At 47.7% G+C, this 11,627-nt stretch overlaps 1 protein-coding gene across 2 annotated transcripts; it reads left to right on the top strand.

Annotated features, from left to right (window-relative positions):
- Window positions 1-726: 726 nt before the first annotated feature.
- Window positions 727-8,026, top strand: LOC128665959 (uncharacterized). Of its 2 annotated transcripts, XM_053720248.1 has the most exons (3): window positions 727-2,788; window positions 5,289-5,449; window positions 6,221-6,376. In XM_053720248.1, the coding sequence occupies exons 1-3, from the start codon at window positions 940-942 to the stop codon at window positions 6,236-6,238; spliced, it is 2,028 nt and encodes a 675-aa protein (XP_053576223.1). In that variant the 5' UTR covers window positions 727-939; the 3' UTR covers window positions 6,239-6,376. The 2 variants fall into 2 exon arrangements, with proteins under 2 accessions (XP_053576223.1, XP_053576222.1); XM_053720247.1 differs by lacking the exon at window positions 5,289-5,449 and having other exon boundaries at window positions 731-2,788; window positions 6,221-8,026.
- Window positions 8,027-11,627: the final 3,601 nt, after the last annotated feature.

An 11,627-nucleotide genomic window follows, 5' to 3' on the forward strand; every position in this document is an offset into this window, starting at 1 on the left:
GATCGGGTTGATTGACACCCCCTGCTAGCGGCTGATTGGCCACAAAGCAGTTTACCAGAGCTCTGAAGTCACGGTAAAGATTCTAGTATAAATCGCCATTTTGCTCACGCGATCGCGTTTACTTTCATCTCGTAATACGAGCGGTAAGCTTGATGACCCCAAACCCTTGTGATATACCGCATTATCGCTCTGGCGCAAACGTTTGCGCTCCACTCGTAATCTGGCCCTAAATGTTTTAAAATGTATTTTGTAATTTGTATGATAATTAAAGATCAATCCATTATTAAAAACAATAAAGCTTTTTAAAATGTGCTGTGTTGTGGTGTACACTCCTTAAAGATAAATATAATGTAGCAAATAAAAAGAAAGTATGTAATTTTAAAAGTAGCGACACTGTAGTTGGGTCATATGACTGGGTCAATGTCAGATTCCCCTCGGAACTAGCAGTTCTCTGTGGCTCCTGAGTTATACTTTTGATATGTGTTAACCCCTTTGTTGAGGTTAAACACATAACATTACAGGGTCACTAGTTTTAAAATTATATGCTCTAATGAATTAGAGCATGTCATTTTTCAACTATAATGACCCTTTAAAGATTGTAAATAATTGTATCCTTGAGTTAGTTTCTGCTGAAAGTGACATTTCAGTTAAAAAAAAAATCTGAATGACAGGTATCTATCTGTAAATCTGTAACAATTAGCAAGTTTCTGGAAATGCAGTGTAGGGCTTAGTATAAGCCTGGAGCAGTCTAAGGGTTAAGGCTGTAGGAGAGTGGGTTAGAAGAGAGAGGGAAGGTGCTGGGTGCAACATTGTTGCAATTTAGGGTAGGCCCCTCCTTACCAGTAGATAAGCCAAGTTCTCCCTTGCAACTTCCTCTTCTTCTCCGGATCCTGGCTGAAGCAGTTTTTTCTTAGCAGTTCTGTCATCACCAGTGCAGCTATGCATCGTTCCAGGCGTTCCACTCTGCCTCCCAGACGTTACCAGTCGGAACAGGAACCTCCTGCACCTGCAAAAGAAAAAATAAAGATAAGTGTTCAATCTATTTCTGAGGAGGATTTAGATATCATTCCCCCAACTCAATATACTACTGTTGTGTCAGCCCAGGTTCATAATGTGGAAGAGCAGGGACCTATTGATATTGAGTTAGCTCAGGAATCCCCCAGACCTCAAGCATTGCAGACCCAGCAGGCTAATTTACCCCTTGATAGTGTACAGGCCTCATTTTTAAGTGCTGTACCCCCTGCTGCTATGTCAGCAGTTTCTGACCTATTGAAAAACATAATATCCGCTATGGCTGCAGCCTCCCCAGGGCCCAGTGTGACACCAGCTGTTTTCCCTCCTGATCCTTCTAGTCAGGATCCGGATCCTGCTTTAACTACCCCCAGCAGGCATCGCCCTTTCACACCTCTCATTGAGGCACCACACGTGGCAACACGCGGTCCCCAGCCCGGCCGGAACATGGCCCCTGTAACGGCCCCTCAGCCCTCAACACCCGGACTTGCCCCTGGTCGCACCATACCCGAGGCCCATGCCATCCCAGGGCCTATGCTGCTCCCCCCGGGGCCTAGCGATCTCCTTCGCCAGCCGCGTGGTCCGGGTCCGACTTCCGGTGTCAACGCCATGTTAGTGACGTCACCGGAAGCGGACATCGGCACTTCCGGCTTGGCAGATTCCCGCGCGGTCACAAGGACATCGGCTCCCGGGGCAACGCCACTCGCAGGTGAGCACCGAGAGCCGTCCTTGGCCGTTGGCGGGTTATCAGTGGGGGGTCAGAGGGGCATTAACAGCGCAAGCAAACTGCGCAAGCGAACGGCAAATTTGAACGTTAATCCTCAGGGGCATCAAAGGGGTCGCTCCATCATAAGAGGTAGTACCAGGCAGATAGCCAGTGATAGGGGTAGGGGGACACGCAGAGTTAACCCTTCCAGGGCAATGAGGCCATTACAGTTTATACAAATGGGACATAACGCAAATGCCGTTCAGCAGGCCGCTCCCGATGTTATTAACCCACACAGGGCTGATAGTGGTTTAGTGCAAGCGGCCGCTCAGCCGCATGATATTGTGTCTAATAATAGCCTGCATGTGAATCAAGGCAATGTGCAAAGTATGCATGTTAATCAAAACATTGAGCATCATTTACCGTCTCATCATTTACCATCCCCCATTGGTGTGAATGCGGCTTTGAATGGTGTGAACGTACAAGCAGCTCCTCAGGGATATAATACACCCCTGGTTGGCATACATAATGCGAATGGGCAATCTTTAAGCCAGCTACAACATCCCATTATGTTAGGCATACAAGGAGTACAACCCCTTGATCAGGGTATCCACTCCCCCATTGCAGCCACGCAGGGCGCTCATGCACACTCATTAAACCATGCACAATCAATAAGCCAGGCATGCCATAACCCTATTGTAGACCAGCAGGGTGTGAATGCTCAGACATCTGCGAATGGACAGTCAGTGAGTCAGGGATTTCATACACCACTTCATATAGCTCATCCACCCCTTGCTACTGATAATCCAGACACATCCATTGGGCAAAGTGCTCGCCAAATTCTTTCTCTTTTGCAGGGGGCAATTGGATCACAAAGTGCAGCAAAAACACGGACCAACACTGCCACAGTCATGAGTGGGGCGGATGCAGAAGTTCCAAGCAGCATTACAGCAGGAGCAGCAGCCACCACTTCCACTGCACAGCAAGGGTCTTCAGGACTCGCCCTCCAAAACCAGCCAGCAGGCCAGCCCGTTTCCAGCATGGGTCAGGGACCTCCTGCCATTAGTCACGGTGAGAATGCTTTATTTACACACAATGACCATTCTTCCTCTGACTCATCCTCTTCTGACTCAGGGTCTGAGACTGACTCTTCCTTGGGTTTACAAGGGGCAGGTCAGAAGAAAATGTTTAGAATGATTAAGAAAATTTTAAAGAGGGGGGTCAAGCCAGATACTAAGCAGGACAGCGCCAGTAACAACGCCCCGCAAACCCCATCTACAGAGGTGCCAGCTGAACCTCTCCCTACCAGGGCCATCTCCGAAAGGCGAGCAGCCCTTTACGGGGACGCAAGCCCAGGAAAAATATACTCATTGCATAGACACCTGCGCAAAAAGGTGGTCAGTAGAATCCACCGTGGAAAATATGTTAATATCTTTGACCTTTCGGTGGAGGCGTATAGGCAGAGAGAGAGGAGCGATGAGGGAACAGGGCCTAAAAAATTTAAACGCCCAGACACTTTTGATGAGTGGCTCCAGTGCTTCAGGGTTTTTTCCTCCTGTTATATCGAAAAGTACCCCTCCCAGAGTTTGCCTATCCTAAAATACACGGACACTATTCACTGGATTCAGCGTAATCACAGTGAAGGTGTGTGGAGGGAATATGATGCTGAGTTCAGGAGGAAAATGGCAGGAAATCCTTCCCTGACTTTTGACTCTACTGACAACCAGTTGTGGCAGCGAATGGACCCAAAAGGGGGTGCACCCGCTGCTGCAACTTCAACTCAGCAATCAGCGCAGCAGTCCTTTCGCAATACCAGAAGCAGGAAACGGGGGGGAACCTGCTGGCCCTTCCAGGACAAAAAATGCGAAAAGGGTAGCGCATGCACCTTCAGACATGTCTGCAGGTACTGCTCTGGTCCACACCCTGGCAGTGACTGCATCAAGCGAAGGGACCAGACCAATAAACCCCCCTTCAGCAAACTTGGGCCAGAAAGGCGGAAACGCCAATTAATGTACATGCCATGGCACCATGGTTGTGGGCTTACCCAGACCAGGCGGCGGCACGTATGTTATGGGAGGGTTTTTCATTTGGTTTTCATATCCCCACATTTAGGCAAATCAAGGGTAAGAGATTTAATAGGAACCTTATTTCAGCATACCAACACCCCCAAGTGGTGAGGGATAAAATTAATAAAGAAGTGACTTTAGGGCGAATGGCGGGCCCCTTTGCTGCCCCACCTTTACCTGATTTGGTCATTTCCCCGTTGGGGGTGGTTCCCAAGAAAGAGCCAGGGAAGTTTCGCCTCATTCAGCACCTGTCGTACCCAAAGGGTAGCTCAGTCAATGATGCCATTGACCCCCAACTCAGCTCGGTGCGCTATCAATCCTTTGATAGCGCACTAGACCTGGTCAGGAGGGCGGGTCATGGTGCTCTATTGGCGAAACTAGACATTGAGTCGGCATTTAGGCTTCTTCCACTCCACCCCTCAGTTTTCCATCTAATGGGTTGTAAGTTTGCAGGTGTGTACTACGTGGATCGCTGCCTGCCCATGGGCTGCTCTTTGTCATGCGCCTTGTTTGAGGCGTTCAGTAGTTTCCTTCATTGGGTCGTAGCTTCAGAAGTGGGCAGCGATCCCATAGCACACTACCTGGACGATTTTCTCATTGTAGGGAGAGCAGGCTCCGATGATTGTTTATCCACAATGAACATCATGCGCAGCGTCATGAGACATTTCGGGGTGCCCCTAGCAGAGGACAAAACGCAAGGCCCCGCGTCCTGTTTAGTTTTCCTGGGAATCGAAATCGACACCCAGGCTCGGCTCTGTAGGTTGCCACCTGATAAAGTTCAGGGCATGCTTGAGGCGGTCAGAGCGGCAGTCTCTAATGCAGTTATTTCCCTGAAACAGTTACAATCCCTGTTAGGTTTGCTTAATTTCGCTTGCAGAGTTATCCCCATGGGTCGGGTTTTTAACCGTAGACTGGAAAGACAGCTTAGTGGTAGGTCAAACCCGAAATCAAAGATAACCCTAGGGAGTGAATTGCTGGCTGACCTGGTAGTCTGGGAACAGTTTCTCACGCGATTTAACGGGATTCGGGTCTGGCGTACCCCTCCCATGTCTAGCCAGTTACTGCACCTTTTCACTGACGCAGCTGGATCGCACGGTTACGGGGCCTATTTCCAGGGAGAGTGGAGCGCGGAGCCCTGGCCGGAGTCCTGGGCCCCGGCGGGCCTTACTCGAAACCTGACTCTCCTGGAGCTATTCCCCGTGGTCTTGGCGGTCGAGCTGTGGGGTGGGAAGTTGTCGAACAGGACTGTTGTGTTCTGGACAGACAACATCAGTGTGGTCTTTGCGATCAATAACTTGTCAGCCACCTCAGCAAAGGTCATTACCTTGCTGCGCCACCTGGTGTTGCGCTGTCTGGACCTTAACATCCAGTTCCAGGCCCGTCATGTCCCGGGCGTCGACAATGTTGTAGCTGACGCCCTGTCACGATTCGAATGGGCGACATTTCGCAAGTTAGCCCCCACAGCTGCAGCCGTGGGCTTACGCTGTCCTGATTTCCTTTGGCAGCTCGTCCTTCCTGGATAGCCTTACTGCCGTTGGTCCGCTCCTCCTTAGCACCATCCACTTGGCACGCCTATGCCCGCATGTGGTCTGAATGGGACGATTTCTGTGCGTCCAGGGGAGCCGACGCTGCTCAGGGGTCTAGGGACAACTTACATGATTGGCTGGTGAGTTTGCATGCCTCTGGGGCCCGTCAGGGGGCAATACAGTCCAAATTGGCCGCCCTCTCATTTTTCTATAGGGCATTAGCCATTCCTGACCCAACCAATTCCTTTTTTATTAGGCAGGTGATCAAGGGTTGGGGCAGATCGCAGCAGCGGAAAATAGACACGCGCGAACCCATCACCCGCGACCGCCTGGAGCGTTTGCTCTTGGCGCTCGACGTGGTCTGTAGATCAGATTTTGAAGCCCTACTCTTCAAAACTGCGTTTAATCTGGCCTTTGCCGCCGCTCTTAGAGTTAGTGAGGTAGTAGCACCCTCCAAGCAGGCGTCTGGGGCAGGTATACAATTGCAACATGTTAGAGCTGCCCCTGATTCCTTACTTCTTTTTCTGCCGCGATCAAAGACAGATCAGGAGGGTAAGGGAACCTGGATCCCCGTTCACCCTCAGGTGAACAGCGCATGCTGCCCGGTTAACTGCGTTAATCTTTACCTGGCTCAAAGGCCGCCTGGCCCGGGGCAATTCCTGGTCCATGCGGACGGCAGATCCCTTTCCAAATTTCAGTTCGGTAGGGTCCTAAAATTGGCGGCAGTCCAGGCGGGGCTGGACGCTAGCAGACTTGCCCCGCACTCTTTTCGCATAGGGGCCGCGACTAACGCTGCGCAAGCGGGCTCCTCGTGCGAGGACATAAAACGTATTGGGCGTTGGCGGTCCAATTGTTTCAGATGTTTAATGTTTAGATGTTAATTCAGGATACTAAAATGTTTGTCTCCACAGGCACTACCCCCGGGGTGAAGCGAATCTGGATTGTGGGCCACTCCTTTGTCCACTGGGCCTCCCTACGCTGTGCGTCCCTCCCATTTGGCCAATCCCTAGGTCTCCCTACCAACAAGGCATCCGTTAGGTGGTTGGGTGATAGGGGGATGTGCTGGCCCCAATTAGCAGGAACCATATCCGAGGCCCTGGTACGCTGGGGGAAGCCTCACATTATTATTCTTCACCTAGGGGGTAACGATGTGGGGGCCATACCAGTTTTACAGTTGATTAAGGTTATGCAGGCAGACATTGGGTGGCTAAGAGTACGCATCCCGGGGGTCATGATAGGGTGGTCCCATATAATACCCCGTCTCCACTGGAGGCATATGTCGGCCCATACGGCGGCATACCGGGTTAGGAAGAAGATCAATGCGTCTGTAGCGAAAACCGTCACTGGGTCAGGTGGCTTCGTGGTACGGCACGAAGCCATTTCGGCTGATAGAACCGAGCTATATAGAAGGGATAAAGTTCACCTTTCTGATGTGGGGCTGGATTTATTCATAGGGGACATTCAGAGAGCTCTGTTACCCCTCCTGTAAATCGGGTTGTGGGTTGGCGGCAAGGGTACCATTAAAATGCTTCCTTGTGGCGGGAGATCCTCGGTCCGGTTGCGCAGGAGAAGGTCGCTAGGGGTGAGTGATGGCCAGACTTCCGGGGAGGAGGGTAGGCCCTCACGTGCACGTGACGGTAACCCTCCTTCCTCCCTTTTGAGGGATGGTCACGTGATCTCTGCAACCCCTCAGCGTCATCTCCTTTGGGCAGAGAACCCTCTGCTGCTGTTCCCGTTGGGCCGGTGATCTCCTGCTGTTCTGGGTATCTGATCTCTATGCCGCCATATATATTTTCAGTTCTATCAGTTCTATCTAGTTTGTTAGGTTAATAAAATTTTATGGCCTGTGACGGTCACAAAATTTTTCCCATAAAAGTTTGTCTGTGGTTATTTCGCACTACATTCTCATGTACATAGTTATTTAATTAAGTTATGTTAAATCCTCTCCTCTGTGAAGAAGGATCCGGTAAGCATTTAATCCCTTAATGCAGTGTAGGGCTTAGTATAAGCCTGGAGCAGTCTAAGGGTTAAGGCTGTAGGAGAGTGGGTTAGAAGAGAGAGGGAAGGTGCTGGGTGCAACATTGTTGCAATTTAGGGTAGGCCCCTCCTTACCAGTAGATAAGCCAAGTTCTCCCTTGCAACTTCCTCTTCTTCTCCGGATCCTGGCTGAAGCAGTTTTTTCCCTCCCTCCCTTCCCCTTTTGTAATGTTTTAATGATGTGTATTTTCGACGGCACCTTAATGGCAGGGCTATGGCTACTCACCCTAGGCCCAATAAGCCATTACTGTAGGATATGGATCTCCTCTCCCTGTTATGCGGTTTACACGGCTTGGTAACAGGGAATCCTTATCTAGGTGGAAGATCTTCTTTCACCCTGGCGGCGGGAGATCCTCGGTCCGGTTGCGCAGGAGAAGGTCGCTAGGGGTGAGTGATGGCCAGACTTCCGGGGAGGAGGGTAGGCCCTCACGTGCACGTGACGGTAACCCTCCTTCCTCCCTTTTGAGGGATGGTCACGTGATCTCTGCAACCCCTCAGCGTCATCTCCTTTGGGCAGAGAACCCTCTGCTGCTGTTCCCGTTGGGCCGGTGATCTCCTGCTGTTCTGGGTATCTGATCTCTATGCCGCCATATATATTTTCAGTTCTATCAGTTCTATCTAGTTTGTTAGGTTAATAAAATTTTATGGCCTGTGACGGTCACAAAATTTTTCCCATAAAAGTTTGTCTGTGGTTATTTCGCACTACATTCTCATGTACATAGTTATTTAATTAAGTTATGTTAAATCCTCTCCTCTGTGAAGAAGGATCCGGTAAGCATTTAATCCCTTAAGGGATTTTGGAAATGAGACACAGCGTAGAGCTTAATAAGCTAAGGATTTTCTGTCATGGTTACCTTAGATTTTTCATTGAGGATATAATTTGTTACACAAGTACCTTTAACTGGTACTGGAGTGACAAATATATATGATAAATACAAATGCTTAAAGGGATATTGTACACTAGATTTTTCTTTGCATAAATGTTTTGTAAATTATCCATTTATATAGCCCACCTGGGTGTGTTTTTGTAACTCTGTTTTGCTTATTTTTAAATAACATTGTGCTGATTTTCAGGCTCCTAACCAAGCCCCAAAGGTTTAGATGTATACTGATGTATACAGACTTCAGACTGCTTCTGTTTGTATAATGGGTCTTTTCATATGCAGGGGAGGGGGGGAGGTTCTGCTACAAGCCCCTTTCAGTGGGTGTCCCAGGCCTATCTCATTAACAGTGTTAAATTAGGAGCTTCTAAATAAGTTTTTAAAAGGTTTTACACTGGATGTGTAGATCAGTATCTGTGCATATTCTTCTTTATAGCAGTGTATATTACATGCAGTTAAATAAAAATTGGTGTATATTGTTTCTTTAATGTAGTAAGGGGTCAGGAAGGAGTTAATGAAGCAAAGTAGTCAAGAAAGCGACAGGAAAACCATAATTAAACTTTCATGCTTTAGACAGAGCATGTAATTTTAAGATACTTTTAAATTCATTTCTATTAGCAAATTGAATATGTTCTTTTGGTATCCTTTGTTAAGAAATGATACAGTATGTACATATCCTCAGGAGCAGCTATGCAGTACTGGGAACTAGCTGGTGATTGGTGGCTACACACATAGGGCGTCATTTATCTAGTTGTGAAAGCAGTTTCTGGACCCACCTCACCTGAAACAATATATAGCAAGGGTCTTCAGAATCAGGATAATTAACAGCCCATGCTAGCAGGTGATTGGCTGCCAGCAAGCAGGGGGCGGAATTGCACAAGCATTACTTGTGCAATGTTAAATGTGGACAGCGTATGCTGTCCGCTAGCTGTGAGGTTCGGAGCATATGATTAAAGGTAGCGAATCATCTCTGCCGACCTATGATAAGTGGAGCCCATTATCAATTGTCATTGAATCACCAGATGTGTTCAACTAGTTCCAAGTAATGCATTTATCTATCTGTATGACAGCAATGGTGCATTTTAGAGTATTTCTTTTTGCATTTTTATGTTCCTTTAATGTGTTGGGAGCGGATGCTGTGGGTGTGAGGGGTTTCCGATAAAGTGAAATTGTGAGGCATTGAAGGAGTTAATGACAAATCCATTAGTATACCAACATTTAAATTAGTCCCCTGCTACTGTATACATAAATGAGCAGCAACCAATCAACATCCAGCTCCCAGTACTGCATTGCTGCTGTTGAGGATATGTGCATATGCTTTTTAAACAAAGGATACCAAGAGAACATAATAAAATTTGATAATGAGTGTGCTAGAGGTGTGGTCAGGATTGTTCGCCTACATTTACGTCCAGCATATGGAATTTATAAACACTTTATTGCCCTGGTCTTGGATGACATCACTTAAAGGAACTTTCATTCGTCGGGAGTCGCCGGAAGAAGAGGATGGATCCGCGTCGGCTGCTTCAAGATGGTCCCGCTCCACGCCGGATGGATGAAGATAGAAGACGCCGCCTGGATGAACATGTCTACCGGTCCGGATGTCCTCTTCTTGCCGGATAGGATGAAGACTTCGGACCCTCTTCTGGACCTCTTCTTGCCGGATAGGATGAAGACTTCGAACCCTCTTCTGGATGGATCGGTGATTCCCGGCATGGGGAAGATAAGGTAGGGAGATCTTCAGGGGCTTAGTGTTAGGTTTTTTAAGGGTTGTTTGGGTTAAATTAGGGGTATGTGGGTGGTTGGTTGTAATGTTGGGGGGGGGTACTGTATGTTTTTTTTAAATGCAAAAGAGCTGTTTTCTTTGGGGCATGCCCCGCAAAAGGCCCTTTTAAGGGCTGGTAAGGTAAAAGAGCTGTTAACTTTTTATTTTAGAATAGGGTAGGGCATTTTTTTATTTTGGGGGGCTTTGTTATTTTTTTTTTTTTAAAACAATTCTTTATTGAGATTCAAACAAACATACAAAAGTTGCAGACAGCAAAGGAATATGCATACAACAAAGGATTGGACAGGCTGGCTAAGTTCGTCTGAAGGTGTAAGTGTCATATTGTCTTTCCAATGTTTCTTAACGTTGGTTATAAGAAGGTCCATATGATACATTCCTGCCTCTGCTATTGTTGTCAACAGAGTTGCTTTGTTTTATAATTTTATTGGTTTTGGGTCTAGATAATATCTGTTGAGTCTACTAATTGCTTTACATGAAATATATGAGAATCAAATTATATTAAAAGAAAGGGGGGGGGGGAGGAATGGGGGGGGTGAGTGTTAAGGGGGAGAAAGAAGGAGTGTGTGTGTGTGTGTGGGCTAGAGATTTAGTTTTTCACGGTCTGTCTGTGAGGGTACAGAGAACAGAGGACAGAGAAGGCCCGGAGTGTTATGGGCCTACTTTTCAGTCATATATTCTTTTATTCAGCTAATGGGATTTCCTTCCCATGTCATCAGCATGAGTTCGTGTATGTCGGGTAAGCCTATTTTAAGGTAATGGTACCTTTCGAGTTGTAGCTGTGTTGAGACTAGTGATTTCCACTCCATCAGAGTGGGAGTTGAGTCGGATTTCCATTTTTTGGGGATTAAGGCTTTGGCGCTGTTCAGCATGACCGTAAGGAGAGCTCTATCATGTGTGTTGGTGAATTTTGGGAGGTCATGGTATAGCAAGGTAACTGGGTTCGGGTGGATTGTTGTTCCTAGTTTTTGATTGATCTCATCAAAGATCTCTCTCCAGTAATCTCCTAGTTTGGGGCAATCCCACCAAATGTGTAGCATGGTGCCTATTTGGTCGCATCCCCTCCAGCATCTGTCTGTTGATTTGGGGTATATTTTTTTGATTCTATGGGGAGTGAGGTACCACCTGCTCATGAATTTAAGTTGGGTTTCTTGTGTCTTAGCAGATACCGAGCATTTCTTGGTGGCCTCAAATATTTTTGCCCATTCTTCGGGTTCCAATTCTAGCCCTAGCTCGCTGTGCCAACTTTTCACGTATGTGGGGAGGTTATTGGAGTCAGCGTTCTGTAGCATGTTATATAGGATTGAAATGAGGTGGTTAGGTGGTTTATTTTGTGTACATAGGGTTTCGAATGGAGTGAGAGGCCGGAGGAGTGAAGGTCTATGTCTGTGTGTGGAGATGTAGTGATATAGTTGAGCACAGTGGAACCAGGATGAAAAAGCAGCAGGGTCCCATTCCTCAAGCTCCGCTTGGGTTTTGAGCTTGTTTCGGTTTATGGCGTTGTATATGGCTAGTCTGTTTAGGGGTAGTTTGCTTGTTGTACCTCTTGTTAGTGCTTGGGGGCCTATGTGTGAGATGTTGTGTATTGATACCAGGGGCAAGACTGGGGTTGTGACGGTG

The sequence above is a fragment of the Bombina bombina genome, chromosome 7 (assembly GCF_027579735.1).
Source record: "Bombina bombina isolate aBomBom1 chromosome 7, aBomBom1.pri, whole genome shotgun sequence".
Taxonomy (NCBI): domain Eukaryota; kingdom Metazoa; phylum Chordata; class Amphibia; order Anura; family Bombinatoridae; genus Bombina; species Bombina bombina.